This window comes from Archocentrus centrarchus, chromosome 13 (genome assembly GCF_007364275.1).
Source record: "Archocentrus centrarchus isolate MPI-CPG fArcCen1 chromosome 13, fArcCen1, whole genome shotgun sequence".
NCBI classification, from domain to species: Eukaryota; Metazoa; Chordata; class Actinopteri; order Cichliformes; family Cichlidae; genus Archocentrus; species Archocentrus centrarchus.
In genome coordinates, this window is record NC_044358.1 from 33,310,295 (window position 1) to 33,329,503 (window position 19,209).

General features: G+C 39.1%; 1 protein-coding gene across 6 annotated transcripts in view; it reads right to left on the reverse strand.

Annotated features, from left to right (window-relative positions):
* The window catches only part of zbbx (zinc finger, B-box domain containing), a 77,788-nt gene extending 61,182 nt beyond the window's left edge, over positions 1–16,606 (reverse strand). For 3 of the 6 annotated variants that reach the window (XM_030745014.1, XM_030745009.1, XM_030745007.1), the window contains exons 1-5: positions 16,452–16,606; positions 14,889–15,027; positions 14,303–14,416; positions 1,080–1,176; positions 480–531 (exon numbers count right to left, since the gene is read on the reverse strand). In XM_030745014.1, the coding sequence (XP_030600874.1) occupies positions 480–531; positions 1,080–1,176; positions 14,303–14,416; positions 14,889–14,953 (328 nt within the window). In that variant the 5' untranslated portion in view covers positions 14,954–15,027; positions 16,452–16,606. The remainder of the gene's footprint in view (positions 1–479; positions 532–1,079; positions 1,177–14,302; positions 14,417–14,888; positions 15,028–16,451) is intronic. The other 3 variants (XM_030745013.1, XM_030745010.1, XM_030745008.1) reach the window with 2 other exon arrangements.
* Positions 16,607–19,209: the final 2,603 nt, after the last annotated feature.

Here is a 19,209-nt window from a genome sequence, read left to right on the forward strand (position 1 = left end):
GACATTTAAATGATATTATGCAACTGACTACCTACCTAGATCAACAGAAAAACACAGTTACAGTTACATTCTTCAGGCACTGTTGTGAAATGTGACAAAACCCAAGGTTCTATTACCTGTTATGACTTATTGTGCACATCAAGACAGTCATTTGTAAGTTGTTTCAGCTGTTTATTATTAATACATAACATGGGGACATTTTAACCATTCTGATGATTTTATTTTCCTCATGTTCAAAATAAGTCTGCAAAAGCTAGATAATGGTTAGACAGATCAATCTTTAACAAAAGAACTCCACAGTTTGCTACCTGCAATTTCAAGTATCCCTGTTACTGAAGTAACTGTGAAGAATGCTCCTGCATATTAAGGTCCAAGTGGAGGGTAGAAAGAAGTTCAGTATAGTGCCAAGAGTGTGCCTGCATGTCAAGCCTACCTGGTGCAGGTATCTCACTTTTGAAGCTGTGACTGTAACTTCTCACCTGTCAGTTCTTCAGCCTTCAGCACTCGGATCTTCAGTTTACCTGCTGACAGCTGTTCAGGCAGCACAGAGAAACAAATAGCTCTCAGCTTACTAACAATTCTGCACAGTGTTTAGTTTTGTGTGTATATGTACAGTACCAGTCAAAAGTTTAGACACACTCACCCATTCATATGAATGGGGAACCACGTTTTTGTGTTAGTATTTGGAATATCAGTCTATACTGTGGTTGTTGCCTCTCTTCAAAATGTGTGTGTGTGTGTGTGTGTGTGTGGGGGGGGGGGGGGGGGGGGGGCATTACTCCCCAGAATTCTAGGCTACATCCAAACTATACATAAAAAAGGATGCAGGACACGTTCATCACAGGGTTCATAACCTAAGGTCACAACCCTAAATACAGCTTTCAGACAATAATGCTTATACTATATGTTTCTGGTTATAACTAACACACAAACAAATGTGTAAGCAAATTTATAAAATGGCATGATGAGCTTACATGAATGATATTTATGACACACAAACAATGTAACTCATAGAAAAACTGTAATGAAAAATAAAGACAAAATAATACAGTATAAAATAAGAATACTTTTTACTCAACCTTTTGGAGCTTGCTCTCTTTGTCCTTCTTGGAGCCATTTGATAGAGAATTGCTTTTCAGGAATTGTCCAGATGCCCATTGAAACCTTTGTGAATGTCTAAACAGATGGGGAGAGGGAGATTTTTCTTTGTAAATCAAACAGCCTTACAATCCCTTTAAACTTGACCGTGCAGATCTCATCAACAGTTACATGGCACTGATTTCTCAAAAAAACAAAAGAAAACACCTGTTTCAGTTCATGATTTACACTTTATATCAAAAAGAGACAGTGATCTGTAAAAAATCAAATGCAACACAAATTTTCAGTATCTGAGGGATTTAGTGTACCTGTTTATGCAGCATAGTGTAAATACCAATAAGTTACAATAAATGCACAGGTATCTTTACATGTGCAAATTTACTCTAAAAGAAATCTGAACAACATTGTTCTCAGGTTGTATACCTGACTCGATTTGGCAAAAACAACTGACACATCTTGCTATTCTTGCATTTTTATGAAGGTGGAAGTGAATAGCAGGCTGGATGCAACAAAACTCAGAACTAATGAATTTTAATCTGTTCAAGTTTCCCCATGGGGCATTTATATTTAATAACAATACCAAGCATTCAGATGAGGAGAAGAAATGTAGAAAAAAAAATAAGGAAAAGGGTACAAAGCCCTAAGTTTTACACTGTAAATCTGTCAATAATTTTAAAAAGGAATACAGATACATTCCATTTAAAAAAAAAAAAAAGTTAATTTCAGGGGGAGAACAACAAGAGAAAGTAGCGGCTTATGCCTTGATGCCACATAAAATGTGCATGCATACAGTGATAAAGCAGCTTTACACTGCATGATTTGGTCTACAGTCGTTCCTCGCTATATCACGGTTCACTTACTTCACTGTATCACGGATTTTTTTTAAAAATATTACTAATTCTGTTTTGCAGAGTTTTCACTATATTGCAGGATTTTGAAGTACATAGTTATTTCTTTGACACCCCATAACTATGTTCATCACTCGGACAAAGAGATAAGTTGCACCTACACCTTTAGCGAAAATAAAAGTTACGGCCGAGGGCGAAGATACTGCACCACCTTCATCACCATCAGTACTGCACAGCTACTTAATTCATCATCTTCATCATTCAAGTTGTAGTAAGAGTGTGGAAACGGTTTATAGGAGTGTGGGAAGGGTTTATAAAGCCTAAATACAAACATTATATATATATATATATATATATATATATATATATATATAATATATATATATATTATATTATATATATATATATATATATATATATAATGTATATATATAAATAATAAAATAAATATATAATAAAAACAACACTGCTACTTTGTGGATTTTCACCTATCGCAGGACCCTGGAACGTAACCCCCGTGATAGGTAAGGGATCACTGTAATACAAAAGGTTGTTTGCCTATTAGGATACAGGATGGAAGAAACTTTACTAAATGAATTTCTAAATAAATAAATGTTACATATGCATGTAAGCTTATTGCAGAATGCACTAGTGTGCTGGGGAAGACAGCTTAACCAGATGCTACTTGGAGGCACTGTGTATCAGGTCACACTGTGGGAAGCTGTGCATTTAGATTTTTGTGTGCCTCTGACTATGAGAGAGAAAGAGAGAAAGACAGGGGTTAAGGGCATGAGGCAGTTGTGTGTGTGGGACAGAGAGTTTCTATAAATGTGTCTGTTGGGTGCTGTAGGCAGCAGGGGGTTGAGGAGTCTCACAGCTTGCGGGAAAAAGCTTTCTCACGTTGGAAGTTTTGGCTCTCAAAATGTGAAACCTCTTGTGGAACAGGAGGGGGTTGAAGAGGTTGTACAAAGTAAAGCAATTGTTGCACCTTTTTTTGTGAATGGCTATAACATGGCAGTCCCAGTTAGATTTTCATGTGTTGGCTACTCTCTCCCCCAAGGAGCCAAGCAGATACCCCCCACCCCACCCCCCCCCACCCCGAAAAGAAAAAAAAATAGTTTCTGTGGGATGGTGATATTAAAAGCTACAATGAGATCCAATCCAAATGATGTAGAATGTGATGTAAATTGCATCCTCTAAGGATCAGTGAGGTTCATATGTAAACTGGAGGGAGCTGGGCTTGTGCCAGGGAGGTTGGCTTTATATCTGGATATCTCGCTCGAGGCAGTTCATGACAGCTGAAGTCAGTGCTACTGGGTAGTAATCATTCAGACACGTCACCAGTGAGTTCTTGAATGATAGTAGTGGACATCAGGGTGAACCTGCAAAGGGAGATGTTAAGATTGTTAGCACATCCACCAGCTGGTTTGTGCCTTCCCTTAGACCACAAAATAGATGGTTTTCAGCACCCGCTGCTTTGTGTTGCTTCACTTCATCTGTGATTAGGTAGGAGGCCTGTTCATCTTTCTGAGGTGATGAGATAATCATAGTATGTATCACAGTTTTTGGCTCTACAGTATAAGAAGATTTTATGGCTAATGCCATTCTGCAAGGTTTGATGATGGTTAGCTGCATTCCTTACCATTTTTTTTTTCTGTTTATAACTACATAACATTTTACTATTGTGTAATTTCTACTTTCCTCCTTTTCTCAGGTAAGTGTCACATTCACATTCAGTGAAACTGGGCAACATCTTTGCTGTTTTCATCAATACTTAGTCTAATAAGCTATGGTGCAAGCAGTAACTTTATATGCAAATAATAAAATAGGGGAGCATTAACCACTATGACTGGCTGAAGATGAGCATACAATTTAACAAAGATTCAGTTGTTGTTCAAAAGAAGTGCATACACACTGTTCTAATCATCATGGGAATAGTGCCACATCCATTGCTCCATTTTGCCTTACTGATCACCAAAAATTAACAGTCTTAATTCATTACCTACATAAAGGCATTGTCTCTGATTTTCAATAGCATGTGCGCATCTGTAATGAGCAAAGGTGACAGTCATTTCCTTCACACATTTGCTTAAGTAGAGGATTAGTGTCTGTATATTCCTCATTATTGATGCTAAGGTAGCTGCATGACTAAACATGTTCCAGCATTCTCAAAACAGTCCGGTACCTCTCATCCTCTTTCAGGGTCATGTCCATTTCAAAACTGTGATGTAAGATGAGCATTTAACGAGACTGATATGTGATCAGAGTTTGTAAGTCTATTGTCCTGACACCTTTAGTTGCAAAGTTAACATGCTGGTATAACTTAAGCACAATAGGTTTCCTCACATAAGAATGAAACATGAAAGGTTGCAAGGTTGGATGTAGTTGCAAACACAATACAATTAGCAATGTGCACACACATGTATAGACACACATACATGCTTACACACACACAAACAGAGAGAGGACACTCCTGTCAGCTGGAAAAAGTGAAGCATAGAGGGATCCTTACTTAGATGTGACTTATTCATGCTCATGTTGTTGAATTATTTATGCTATTTATGCTATTGTGATGTCAGGCTGTCTTTGAAAGAAGTTTATTTTGGATTGAGCTGGCAGCCTGTCAAGGCACAGGAAGTCAGAGTCTGAATCTATATGTGCGTGTGATGGCAAGAGTTGCCAGCAACCCTGATGCCGTCGCTGTGCTGTGCTGACACTGAGGGTGGGCGTCAGGTAATCATCCTCAAGACATCACCTAGGCAACTGGACTGTCGCTAAGGGAGACAGTTCAGGCACACCCCTGTCAGTGCAGGATGACAGGGTGTCCCTTCAGGACAATCAACCTGGAGAGAAAGTATGTGTGTGTGTGTGTGTGTGTCTCCATTAGCAAAGATCAAATTGCCTAATTCTCCCAGACACAAACTGAAATAAACCCAGAAACACACACTTCAAAATAACAGTAATTTAAAGTTGTTTCAGTAACATGCAAATACATTCCCACAATATATTTTCTCTCCCAAACACACAAACGCACACTTTCATCTCTGAGCATTGGAATAAGTGCAAACTGCAAAATGAAACTGTACATTCCAAGTCTTTCAGCTAACACACCACATCATTGTGCTAGCATTTGTTTGTGTTCTTGTATGTCTATCTCTGTGAGGTAATGCTGAGTTTTACATCTTCGGAATAAAAAAAGGGAGCATATTTTGGCCAGTCCTGAATCCTTTAAACAGCTATTTGACGGTAAAAACTTAGTTTTAGAGTTAAGGTTTAAATTCAGTTAGGATAAGCTGTAAAGTTTAGGTTTAGGCATTTAACTGAGATGATTCTGGGAACGTTCAAGACTGGGACATATACACAAACACACACGGCTATCACCTTTATCTGACCTATCTCACCCAAAGTGAGAAGAGACAACATCAGTGTCCCCCATGCACACACATACACCCAAAGCAAACACTCTTTGAAGTCCAGTGCCAAAATAATTGTGTCTCCTTTAAAAACCCTCTCAGTGTGACATGAGAGAACAGAGAAAAAAAATGCATTTGAGCCCAGTAGAGAGTAGTATCAGGTCACAAGGTCGATGCACATGTATGTATCACACAAACTAGGTACCAGATTAAGCCAAATGAAACAAAAAAGAAGAGGAATAAAAGATGGAGGGAAAGCATAATGGAATAGCCAGCAGATAGGGCGAGAAGCACAGCAAAGAGACAGCAGAGGAAGCCAGAAAAAAAAAGAAACCTCAACCTAACTTTTAGATAAGATGAGAGCTTGTGTCTGCGAGCTGTACGGCCTAAAGACAAAGCTACATTAAATCTGTGGCTCGGGCAGGCCACAACAGAGAATGATGTACTACGTTTGCCCCAAGCTGCTGCTCTGGCTTTATTATTGCCTGTGTACCCTTCACAAACTGATTATACCACACCTCCTCTCAGCAAACTGAATTTGTTCGCCTATTCTCTGGGTGCATACAAGTGAGAAAAAGAGAGCATGTGAGAAAGAGAAAGATAGCGAGAGAGAGAGTGTAGGAAGACTCTGAGACAAAGATGAACAATTCATCTACTCCAGGAGCTTTGCGATCTAACAGACAGCGAGAGAAAAACAGAGTTACATTACGCTGCACAGCCTGAGAATAAATCACAGCTTGAAGATCTACAATAAAGTGTTGTCAAATATACACTCGGATATTTAAATTAAAAAAACAGGAAAGGAAGGAAGTGTAGAGAAAATTCAGGTAACCTTCACATCATATGTGAAAACAACTAATTAAACAAATTATCCAAACCCACATCTTTCACTGCTTTCTCTTATGTCAGTGAGAGATAAACTAAGGAGCAACAATTTCATCTTTTTCATTAGAGGCCCACTAATTAATTGATTCAAATTGTGAAGCTGGGTCTAATATCGAACCCACTGCTGTATCACTGCACACTGCTTTCAAACAAAAAGTAGGAGGGAAATAAAGTTACATTAACGTGAAGTTCAATTATAAAAGCCTGGCAGGAAATGACTGTCTGTTACACCGTAGTCCTCGATAATGCAATTTACACCATGACTGCTAGTCTTCAGTCTGCAGTAATGCATTTATACCAACTTCTACAAACCTCTGCTTATCCAGACTGTAGACCAACAGAGAGCTTCTGGTGCTAGGGCTGTCAAAATAAATAAATAAAAACTCAGACATTAATTGATACGAAAAACTATTATCGGATCAGAGAGCCATTTGCAATAATATTGGTACCAACACACACAGACAAATTCACACAGCAGTGCTGCAGATATGCAGGCACATAACCCATCCCCTCACTAGCAGCTGAACACATAAACAGTAGCTTACATTCATAACACTTAAAAACAATTTAGGAGGAATTTCATGCGGTCAGTAAGGCTCCCATTGAAGTTTTAAACAGCTAGCATTAACATTAGCCACTTAACTATTAGCAATTACCTGACAGCCACATTAGCTGTCTCTTAATTTATCATTAAGGTAGCAGCTAATAATAAAACAATAACACTGATATGGCAGCTAGGCAACAAACATCATCAGTCCTGCCCATCTGTAACATTAACAAAGTTCATTTAACGGGATAACACAATTATTTGTCTAAAAAGTTGTTTCTCAATCCCAGATTGAAGCTGAGAAAAGTCTACCAGGCACTAGACAGAAACAGTGGCAGTCTACCTTACCAACTCTATTTGATCAGCAATGAAACATTGTAAATATTGAAATAGTGAAGTACTGAGAAGCACAGAAAATAAACAGGGCTGTAGCTGAATAGACCTGTATTGTTCTAATCTTTATTTTTTAAAAAGCATGCCTCCTAACTTTGTATTTTTTTTCCTCCATGGTATAAAAAAAATGGTATCAGTTAATTTCTTGGGTATCCACATTGAGTTTGAAATTCTAGTATTGTGACAAACCTATACAGTACATGCAAGATACTGGGTTTAGTAACAGAAATACAGCACCACTCAAAGGTTTGGACACACACATTCATATGAATGGGTGAGTGCGTCTGGTAACACAATTCATCTTCTGACCTACCCCAAGTAGCAGAGTTCTTGCGTCCCATCTTTACTTGTATCCAAATGCCAAAGATTTTAAAATATTTGACTCTGAAAACAGCAGTCTGCTCAGTGAAGACGTGACTGCTAGTCTGCACATGGAAAAAAAAAAAAAACCTTTCAAATCACTGCTAATCAATAGTGGTCTGTCTGAAAATGAATTAACTTGTGTTCTAAATTAAATTTTAAAAACATATCAAAATTTTGTGTTTTTTTCAAGTTACAAAATACCTCTAAACAATGATAGGAAAAGTCAATCATTTCTTTTCACACTTCAGTTAGGCAGGCAAAGCTGCTCTCCCACCTTCAGACTACTACTATAAACAAACTCTTGCTTCATCCACGTCTTTCAAGCATGCTCACACACAAATGTAAAATCTTTCTGAAACTCGTTATAGTGTGTCCTCAAACTGAATTCCTGTTGCACAGTTGCATGTCTTTATTGACTAAGGAACACAAACCAGAAAGTACCAAAAACAAGAAAAAAAAAGGGAAAAAAAAAAGAGTAGTACAGTCTGTAATCCACACACACACACACACACACACACACACACACACACACACACACACACACACACACACAAAAAACAAAAAAAACATGAATGTCATTATTTATAGCAAGCCGGTATCAAAAATACACACAAGCTGATGCTCACACATCATGTTGTATCCTGGGGCTGGTGAAACGGTACCTGCTGCAGTATTTCAGCCTGGCAGAAAACACTGTGTTTATGTGCTTATCATTTGTGAAGCCTGGGCAAGATGGGTCTCTTCCCATACTGATATATGGCTTCTTAATTAGACCTAGACTTCCAGTTAAAACAACAAAGTACTCGTATGCAAGGACATACACACATATAACACCTTTCCAGAAGCAATAAACACGTTGCATTTCCTGGTGGTGATATATGAATCGAACCAAAAGCAATCCATCATGAGAAATGAGCGTCTCTTGCCATACTCTTAATCACTGACGGTGTAATTAGCTCTGCTGCTTTTAAATGTGTATTTTCACGTATGTGTGTGTGTGTTTAATATTTGAGCTGCTATTATTTAAAGGAGTCAGTGCATAAAATCCATACTCTGCTCTCACTAAGCCTGTCCCTGAGTTATATGATATACACCCCTATTACACTGTTCTCCATAACTTCACATAGGTAACACAACTCAGAGGTATTAATGAAATCAACTGAACTGGAAACATCTCATTAATATCTAGTGTTTGTTTTCATTCTGTAAATTAATTTCCTGCTTATACAAGTAGAAATGCCCCTTAATCTGAATTTGTTGGCTAATAGTCACAGTAATGACTGCATGTGATGACAAGGGTTTTGGTTTAGCAACAAAGCTCAAAAGTTGACAAATAACAGAAGAACTAAACTAATTTTCATAAAAAATATTAACTTAAAGGTTTAGGCTGTGAATGCTTAAAGGCACTATATGACATTCAGAACCACTGGATGCTGCGCCAGAGCATTAGAATCTCAAACCAAAACAAACTGAAGCAAAGCCAAAATAGTTAACTTGAAGCATTTCAGCAGCTCACAGGCCTCTCTATCTCAAAAAACCCAGGCCAGTGTTGACTTCGCTTTTATCCCTCTCTTTGTTGGAGGCATTTTTAACCAAAGAATGTGATTTCTTGTGCATAGCAAAATCTGAATAGTAGCCTTTGGTGGGAATACTGACTGTACACTGCCATCGTATTTTTAAAAGAGGTACAGGATGTCACACACTGGGAGTGCAAAATAATTTTGGGTATAGCAGCTGCTATATTAATGCTAAAAAATATAAATACTGAAAATTAAACCCCATAAATGTAAAACCTCAAAGAAATTATATTTAATTGTCATCTGAACTTAACACAAACAAAGGAAATTTGTGTTTGGGTCATTATTTCTTTGTTGTAACAATGTTTCTTGGTCATACATCTTATACTGTTGTAAAGCCTGTTTATTTCCAATTAAAAGGTGCCACATTTGTAAGGAAAACGCATTTGTGGGTTGAGCAGCATGGGAACATGGGTTGTGCACATGAACAAGACATACTGTCAATTTAACAATTTATTAATTTAACAAACAGGGGCCTCAGTAGCAAGTGGAAGAACCATACACAACCACAACAGCCTGGCACCTCCTCTTCATGCTTGTCACCAGCTTGGTCACACACTGCTGTGGGATGACATCCTGTTCTTCAACCAGCATTTGTCTTAAGTCAGCCAGTGTGGTTGTGTTGGGCACTCTGGCATGAACAGCACAACCAAGCTGATCCTACAAGTGTTCATTGGGGTTGAGGTCAGGACTGCAGGCAGGCCATTCCATCATCCCAAATTCTGGAGATCGTCTCTGATAAACTCACTCTGAGAGGGCGAGCATTGTCATCTTGGAGGATAGAGTTCAGTCCCAGACTGTGGAGATACGGGATTGCCACTGGTTACAGAATCTCATCTCAATATCTCTCTGCATTGAGATTGCCTCCAATGATGATAATGATGACAAGCCTGACTGTCAGCACCTGGGGTACCAGAAGCTCAAAATAAGAGTCAGTGGCAGAATAAGCTGTTTGGCATTGGCAGAAAAGATCTGGCAAGTTTTTCATGGGTGCAACCCACATACTCAACTCTGCTGCTCAACCCACAAAAGCATTATCCTTGCAAATGTGGCACCATTTAAGGGGAAATAAACAGGCTTTCTATCAATATAAGATTTATTCCTAAGAAGTATTGTTACAACAAAGAAATTAATGACAAAACACAAATTTCCTTAATTTTTCTGCTAAGTTTATTTAGAACTTACAGTACATGGTGGTATCTGCCATAACAGCTATTTCTTCCTTTCATATAACAGACTAAATATTTTACATTTCTGAATGAAGGACAGCTGCTTGCATACTAAAGCTGTGTTTCCATTAGTACCTACTCAGTGTGGCTGGGCTCAACTCAGCACAGTTTGTAGGCATTTCCATTAGTACCTGGTACCAGGTACTTTTTTAGTACCCACTCAGTCGGAGGTTTCGAGCAATCTGGGGCGATCCAAAAATGTGACATGGAAGAACGGCATGCCACTGGTTGGAAGGGTAGTGTCATTAATAGCTGAGTCACGAGAGCGACTCCTTCACCAGAATCAACCGCACCATTTTTCTCAGTTGAATGCCTAATAGACCAACAGTTTGCAACGGTAGTGTTGCAACAAGAGAGCCATCTGAAACACATACACAGCATACATATTTTAACCCTATACTGCCAGGCGATCGCTGCTGAAGCACCCATTACCTGCCCCTACTAGCCGTGAATAGCTAGTTAACATCGAGCACTGAGGCGGCTGATCAAAGGAACTTTGAATTACCGTAATTATACGACCGTTTGTCCTATCGGAAAAATTCAAACAGTTTCTGAAAGCTGAGAAACTGCACTTCACACCCAACATAGGGTTATTACAGTAATTGTTGCCAGAAGTACACAAACTGTGGCCCTTTTGAATTACACTGAGTCAATTACAACACGTTCGGTGGTAAAGGGTTTAATACTTAACAATGATAACCTTCATCCATTAAAACATTGTACGGGGGACTTACGCATGATGATGATGGTAAACTGGCCTTAGTTCTGTTAGCTTGCCTCTATCTCTTCCATTGTTGTGTTGTGTTTTGAGTCGCATACAAATTACGTCAAGAGACTGCTGCCCGCGTTGCTATATTGACTCCACACACACTGAGGTGGTACTCAGTTGCAATAGAAACAAAAGAAGACTGTGGTGAGTTATGCCAAGTCGAGTTGACCTGCGCTGAGTAGGTACTAATGTAAACACGGCATAAACGTACACTAAACTGTCATTGCAATTGCATGCTTCATCTCTTTCAAAAGATACTCAGAATTCCTTCTCACTTTTACCACTTACTCTTTTGAAACTTTATGTTATCATTGCCTTGACAATTTAAAATTTAATTAATTAAATAAGAATATAAGAAACATATTTATAAAAAGAAATTAAAGCATGTAATTAGCATTGTATATATATTCCCAGAAACTCACTGATCCTCTATGTCCACCTTCATTTACACTAAACAGTTGTGACAGTTAATGACATGATGGAAACAAATATAGACCTAACTAAAAATATTACATAAATAATGGGCTCAACAAAATCATATCAAGATGAATACATCAAGGACAGACAAAAATCAGGACTTTGATCACAATAAAAATAAGGTGAAAATATAAATGGGGCTGATGGCCAATGATTTATCCCTTTTTAAAGCTAATTTTAACATCAAAGATTTTTCCCACTGTATTTTTACTCCTGCTCATTCTTATGTCTTGTGCATCACGTCTCTCATGTCAGGAATGTGAACCAACAAAGGCTGCTCCACTGACCTTTATTGCAGTCCACTGCATGGGCATGAGCTAACTTCATCTATGACTGGCTTTTTCAGTTCTCTGACTGCTTCTTTATTCCTTCCATAGCAACCTTTTCTTGACCTTTATATTTAGAGAAGTCACAGACCTCCCCCTCTCTCATTTGGTGCCTACCTCTGTCTGTCTCTATTACTCAGTGTCTCTACTTTCTGTGTTGCCTGCTCTTTTACAGCTGCTGCAACTTCTCTGCCTCTCGCACTGCATCATGTCTCTCCATTAGTCACCTGCTGTGTCTACCAAGTTGCTATATTTATTCCCCTTTTTCTAGTTCCCCTCTTCCATTTTTTTCAGGATGTTTTTTTCTGACATTTTGACATTTTTACACTTTTGCTTTTATTGGATAGTGACAGTGGAGATAGACAGCAAGTGTGGGAAAGAGAGCAGGGGAATGACATGCAGTCAAGTTGAACTGGTGCATTTTGCACATCCAGTATACACTCTAACCCTTTTGCTAACTATTCTCCACATTCTTCCCCTTATGCCCTCATCCTGATTCCTTAAATCTCACCCAGTATAAGTTAAGAAAGTTATGATCTCATGGCAATTTAAAAAACAAAACAGTAAGTATTAGAATACAGTTAAACATATTTCACAACCAAATTAACTCAACTCCATCTTAATTATGTGCCTCTTTCACATCCACACAGCTGATAAGAAATTTCCTAATGAAGCTAATTACACAGAGTTTAAGTAAAACAAATGTAAGTGGTGTTTGAAGATGTCAGTGTTTAAGACTGTGCTGCTTGTTACCAAGATAATGGTACAACTGTAATACAGCCACATGCCTATTCCAACTCTAGACTCACTCGCTGGCCACTTTGCTACATGCACCTGTTCAACTACTCATTAACACAAATATCTAATAATCAGCCAATCACGTGGCAGCAAGTCAGTGCATTAAGGCATGTAGACATGGTCAAGATGACCTGCTAAAGTTCAAACCGAGGACGAGAATGGGGAAGAAAGGTGATTTAAGTTACTTTGAACATGGCATGGTTGTTGGTGCCAGATAGAGGGGGGGGGTCTCTGTATTTCAGAAACTGCTGATCTGCTGGGATTTTCTTGCGCAGCCATCTCTAAGATTTATAGCGAGAAAAGAAGAGAAAATATCCAATGTGCAGCAGTTTCCTGGGTGAAAATATCTTGCTGATGTCAGAGGTCAGAGAAGAATGGCCAGAATGCGTCGAGCTGATAGGAAGGCAACAGTAACTCACATAACTACTTGTTACAACCAAGGTATGCAGAACAGCATCTCTGAACACATAAAACATCAAAGCTTTAAGCAGATGAGGTCCAGCAACAGTAAGCACACCTGGTGCCACTCCTGTCAGCTAAGAATGGGAGACTGAGGCTTTAAATTGGACAACAGAAGACTGAAGGAATGTTGCCTGGTCTGGTGAGTTTTAATTTCCACTGCAACATTTGGATGGTAGGGTTAGAATTTGGTGCAAACAACATCAAGTCATGGATCCATCCTGGCTTGTATCAACATTTCAGGCTGTTGGTGGTGTAATGGTGGGGAGATATTTTCATGTCAATATAGACCAAAATCTCTAAGGAAAATTTTTCAGCACCTTGAAAAAAAAAGGCACAACAAATGAAAAAGGCAAAGGGGGGGGGGGGGGGGGGGGGGGGGGGTCCAACCCAGTACTAGCAATGTGTACTGGGTTGGACCCAGGACTAATTCTGAATAGAATCAGGCTAAAGTTGTACTTGCTTTGGTAAAGAGTTAAATAGCTAAATAGGCTGATGAATGATGAACTCCTTAGAGTCTTACAGTGGTTTTATTTATGTATTTATCTTTACCTAACCATGTAATCCCACTGAAATCAAACCTTTTTCACAGGAGAGACCTGGCCAAGGCAGGAGCCATATTATAAACTCAAAACACATTAAAAATGAAATACAAGACAAAATGCAAGATATGGAATATGATATGGAATTAGGTCCATAATTTGTTGGACTAAGACACCACCACAGTGGATTTTAACTCAATCAATATGTGATTGAAGTGCAAAAAAAAAAAAAAAAAAAAAATCACACAAACACACACACACAAAAAAAAAAAAAAAATCACACATACAACAAGTTGAATTACAACAAATGAAGAACAAATGAACAAATACTCCACAGACAACATAAGGAGAAAGGAGACTTCTCCTTATGTTGTCTGTATCAAGTTTCAGTAAGCTGTGTTTTGTGCTACAGTCCATGCTGCACAAGCTTATTCGCTATCCTATCTTCCATTCTCCTCTCTCAACCTCTCCTGTGTCTGTCTGCTGCTTCCTGGCGTCTCACATGCATTTTCATTTTTCCATCTCTCCAAATCACTGTCCTTCATTTCTAGGATATTAACTGTAACACAAATACTCACCCTCTCTCCGCTTTCTCTTTACTCATGCTGTCTTTCAGCTGTTGCAATTTCTCCTCTATCTCTCTGCTCTCATTGGCCAGAATCGCGGTCTCCATTTGCAATTCTTGCAAGTTCCTATGTTAACACAGACACACACACATATATGCAATCAATCAACAACAATCAATCATACAAATGGCCTACTCCCTCAGATTGGACAGCCGTGATTTTGTCAATAAGTTCAATTTATTTTCAGCACTAGCAGATCTCTTTTGCTAGGAATAATCAATGCTTTCAATCAATTAGTTACTGGATCAGGGCACCACCAAGCCAAGCATTAATTTATTCAATTACCTGTTGGTAAATGAGAAACTACAGTACGAGTATTGAGCAATATTAATAAAAACAGACTGAAAAATAGAGTGCATGGAGAACTGCAAGCCCCAGCTCACAACAGTTATCTCGCCTGAAAGTCCATTTTGTGAAATAGCGATTTTTCTGGATAGAATTTGAATGGTTACAGATGAAAATAGGATGGGAGCCAAGGAACAATAATAGGCTTCTACCGAATGCCTTAAATCACATCATTGATCTTATCTCATCTTACCTGGCATTGAGCTTGACAGATCTGGCCTTGTTGTTAGGAAGCACCACAAAGTCATTTAAATTCATGGCTCTTCTTTCTGGTGGCTCAGGTATTCTTCTCCTGTCTTTGGCTGCGCTTGAGTTTTTACAAAGAGTCTCTGCTGCAATAAAAACCCACAGTAATGGCATAAAACTGGATATCATGCAGGGCCCAAGCTAAATCACACACAGCCATAAATGAAGACTGCCGCTGTGGAACGAGCAAAATAGTGGTGATGCATTTGCACAGATGAATAAGAAGAAGTTAAAACAAGCGACCACGTATATTTAAATTGTGTCTGACAGACCTAAATGGATGATAAATGGTTTGGGGGCAGTAAAAGACGATTAAGAAAATTAGCTGGCAAAGCAGGTTTGATAAAAGCAAGACAGCCACACCCGCTAAAAACTCAGCAGGTAGAAAAACTGGCATTGGATGAGCCATTTTGTTGAAAGTGGGTAGTCTCTTTGCGAAATAACACTGACATTTCACGGCGGTTTTAAAAGTACAACCGCATATATAGGCTAAAATCAGAACATCAATGATAAGTACTGTGCCACCTAACAAGCCTGTCTGAGAGATGGGTTTTTTAGTTTGTTTGTTTTTTTTGTTTTTTTTACTTGAAGCAAAGTTGTGCAAGATTTCTCTGTTCAATCCTGGGAGGAGGTGCAAATCCCTTTGGGGTTGCATCAGGAAGGGCTTCTGGTGGAAAAATCTGCCAAATAAAACTTTCAGTGACCTCTTGTGAATAACAGAGCAGCCCATAGTAGTTATAATGAATCAAATGCCCACTGAAGACACACCATCACAATAACCCAGGTTGCCTCCAGAGTATGAAGTGGATTCAGTGAGTTTTACACCTGTAAGTTTATTGTAAAAAGGCAAAAAAAAAAAAAAAATTCTGCAAGTTGATTGCAAACCAGTGATGCTCACAGACAGACAAATTAATTAATAAAGTAAAATTTTAGACAGTCAAATAAACCCTCTGTTGAACACGTTGCAAAACATTTTGAAATTGTATTAGATTTGTATAACAAAACAGTTTTCTTTTGGCAGCAAGCGGGGGGGGGACAATCCATTATGAGGGTATGATGTATGTTCCTGTATATACTCATGTTAGACAGCGACGGTTTTTGCACAGGGTTTAACAGGGAGTAGTTAGTCTAGAGAGAGACATTTTACTAGGTGAAGCTACATTTACTGTCTCCTCCAAGCTGTGTAGTAAAGACGACACACACAATAACGCATTTGTTCACGCCACACATTTTCACTTGTAGTGTCAGCAAAAGCGCAGGTGTACTAAATCCCATTAATTAGATTAGCTTCTGCTATTTTTTCATGCTGGCTCACCGGAACAACTTACTGGGTCATTAATGGAACTCTTAATGTTTTTTAATCCCCCCTGTGCTTTTCCTGCGAGTCAAAATGTCTACTGTGAGAACGGTTTATTTAACATTTAGACAGTAACCGTGAAGCCCGTGTGGTGTGTGAAGGTTACTGTATAACACTTTAACTTAAACAGGCTGCCAAGAATACGGAACTTACCTAAATCGCTCCGTGACTCTTGTGGGTTATCTGCTGCTGGTGGCTTAACAACCTTTTCACTTTTAAGCCAACAAATCACATTTGTATTATATTTATTTCAAGTTTTCATCAGGCGTAGTTCACCTCTGTAGCCGTACCGTTTCTGATAGGTTACCATGGGAACTAACGAGTTTCTCGCGATAGTTTGGCAGCGGGTGAGTTTACTGGAGGCGGTTTTGTCTTTGTTTGTGTTGAGTTAACTTTTCCCTGTTTGTTGACAGATGTTCAACTTTTTTTTTTTTTGGAAAAAAAGGAATTAGGCCGCGATAGTGTGCATTTGTTTGTTCCGGGAATAAGCATTGGATTCAAAGGCAGCAAATTCCCCTATTGCTTTGATAATCATGGGTAGTGGGAATTCCCGTCTAATTAAAATCCTTACAGCATCAAGATAAAATTTTATAGCACTGATTAGAGCTTTGAACCCTCGTTATTTTTTTATTTTATTTTTTTTTTTTAGCTGACTTTGGAGTTGTCTTTAGTTATTCAAGATGATGTTTAAATATTTCATGTTGACAAGCATTAGAGATCAGAAGCGAAATAATTTCCCATTAGCCCCATAAGATAAATGTGCTGGGATGAATTTGGTAAGACCAAAGTGAGGAATACAGTGTGTGTGTGTGCACAAGAGTGCTTGTTTGTGAGCAAAACAACTTACTATGTAGCCACTTATGACAAAAAAAAAACTCAGTGTATAATATTATACTTAAAATAATAATGTTATTAAAAAGGTGAGACATACCTGCTGGAGTTCTGCTATTAAAATCTTATTAATAGAGGGATAAATGTCCTATTTACATATGTTTAAACCACACTGCATCTGCAGCTTTCACAATTTCCCAAGAAAAAAATAAAACATTTTATATATATATATATATATTTAAAGGAAATTTGTGTTTGGTCAATTATTTCTTTGTTGTAACAATGCTTCTTGGTCATGCATCTTATACTGTTGAAAAGCCTGTTTATTTCCCCTTAAATGGTGCTACATTTGTGAGGAAAATGCATTTGTGGGTTGCACCCATGAAAAGCTTGCCAGTTCTTTGCTTCCAAGGCCAAACAGCCTATTCTGCTATTGACTCTTGTTTTGAGCTTCTGTTACCCCAGATGTTGAGGGCTCTCAGTAGCAAGTGGAAGAACCATACACAACCACAACAGCCTGGCATCTCCTCTTCGTGCATATTACCAGCTTGGTCACACACTGCTGTGTGATGACATCCCATTCAGCCAATGTAGTTGTGTTGGTCACTCTGGCATGAACAACACGCCCCAACTGATCCCACAAAGTTGTTTATTGGGGTTGGAGTCAGGACTGCAGGCAGGCTGTTCCATCCTCCGTAATTCTGGAGTTAGTCTCTGATAAACTCAGTCTGTGGGGGCGAGCATTGTCATCTTGGAGGATAGAGTTCGGTCCCGGACTGTGGAGATATGGGATTGCAACTGGTTAGAGAATCCAATGATACACTGATTGTACCAGAAGCTCAAAATAAGAGTCTGTAGCAGAAAAAGCTGTTTGGTACTGGCAGAGAAGATTTGGCAAGTTTTTCATGGGCACAACCCACATACTCAACTCTGCTGCTCAACCCACAAATGCATTTTCCTTAGAAACCATTTAAGGGGAAATAAACAGGCTTTCCAACAGTATAAGATTTGCCAAGAAGCACTACCTAGCCCAGGAATCCTCAAATCCAGGCCTCGAGGTCCGGTGTCCTGCAGGTTTTAGGTGTGTCCATGATCCAACACACCTGAGTCAAATATAGAAGTCATTAGCGGGACTCTGGAGAACTTGACTGCATACTGAGGAGGTAATTCAGCCATTTGAATCAGGTGTGTTGGATCAGGGACACATCTAAAACCTGCAGGACACCGGACCTCGAGGCCTGGATTTGAGGATCCCTAACCTAGCCCAAAAGAAATAATTTTGGACTAGGTTTAATATATACAGTACCAGCATCAGCAGCACCAATTGTGCATCAGAACAGTGAAAAATATAGTATTAATATACTGAAATTACACATGGTATGTGCCTGCCTTTTGAAATCATAACTGTATTGTCGATTGTCATTATATGTGAGGCTCTTGCCCATAACAGTACAGCCAGGCAGTCATCCAGGCTCATTTGTATTCCACGACAAAAGAAACTTTTTGACGATTGCAAAAGCACTCCTCTACTGCCAGTTATGCCTCCACCTTTACTTTTTTCCCTGTGTCTTTATCCTACCTTGCTGTCCTTTCTCTAAACCACAGGACAATTATGGCTTAGCACACCTCCACCTCATTCCTAAATCCTTCTCTCTCATTCGCTCTCTCTCTCTCCTTTTGTCTGTTTCTCTCTTCCTACATTGTTGGCATATGACCTATTGCTCCTGCCATCAGGAAAGTATGGGTGTATGACTTATGGCACGTGCCTCTGTGTGTGTATGTGCGTGTGTGGATGGTCATTTAGGGTCGTGACCCTCCAGCTGGATCCTGTCTCGGCTGCTAAACACTGACTCCCTCCCTCTCCCATTCTCTCTCAGCTCTGCCTGCACAGACAGCTGGGCGTGCAGTGGCATACCGATGAGCGGACGGGTGAGAGGAAGAGAAAGCAAGAGTGAGAGGGCGAGCGAGGTATATAGAACTGAAGGGAGCAGGTAGAGTGGGGGACAAAGCAAGAGGCCAAAAGGCACGTGGAAAAAAGCAATGCAAAATAAGCAACAAGAGAGCAACAGAATGCATGAAA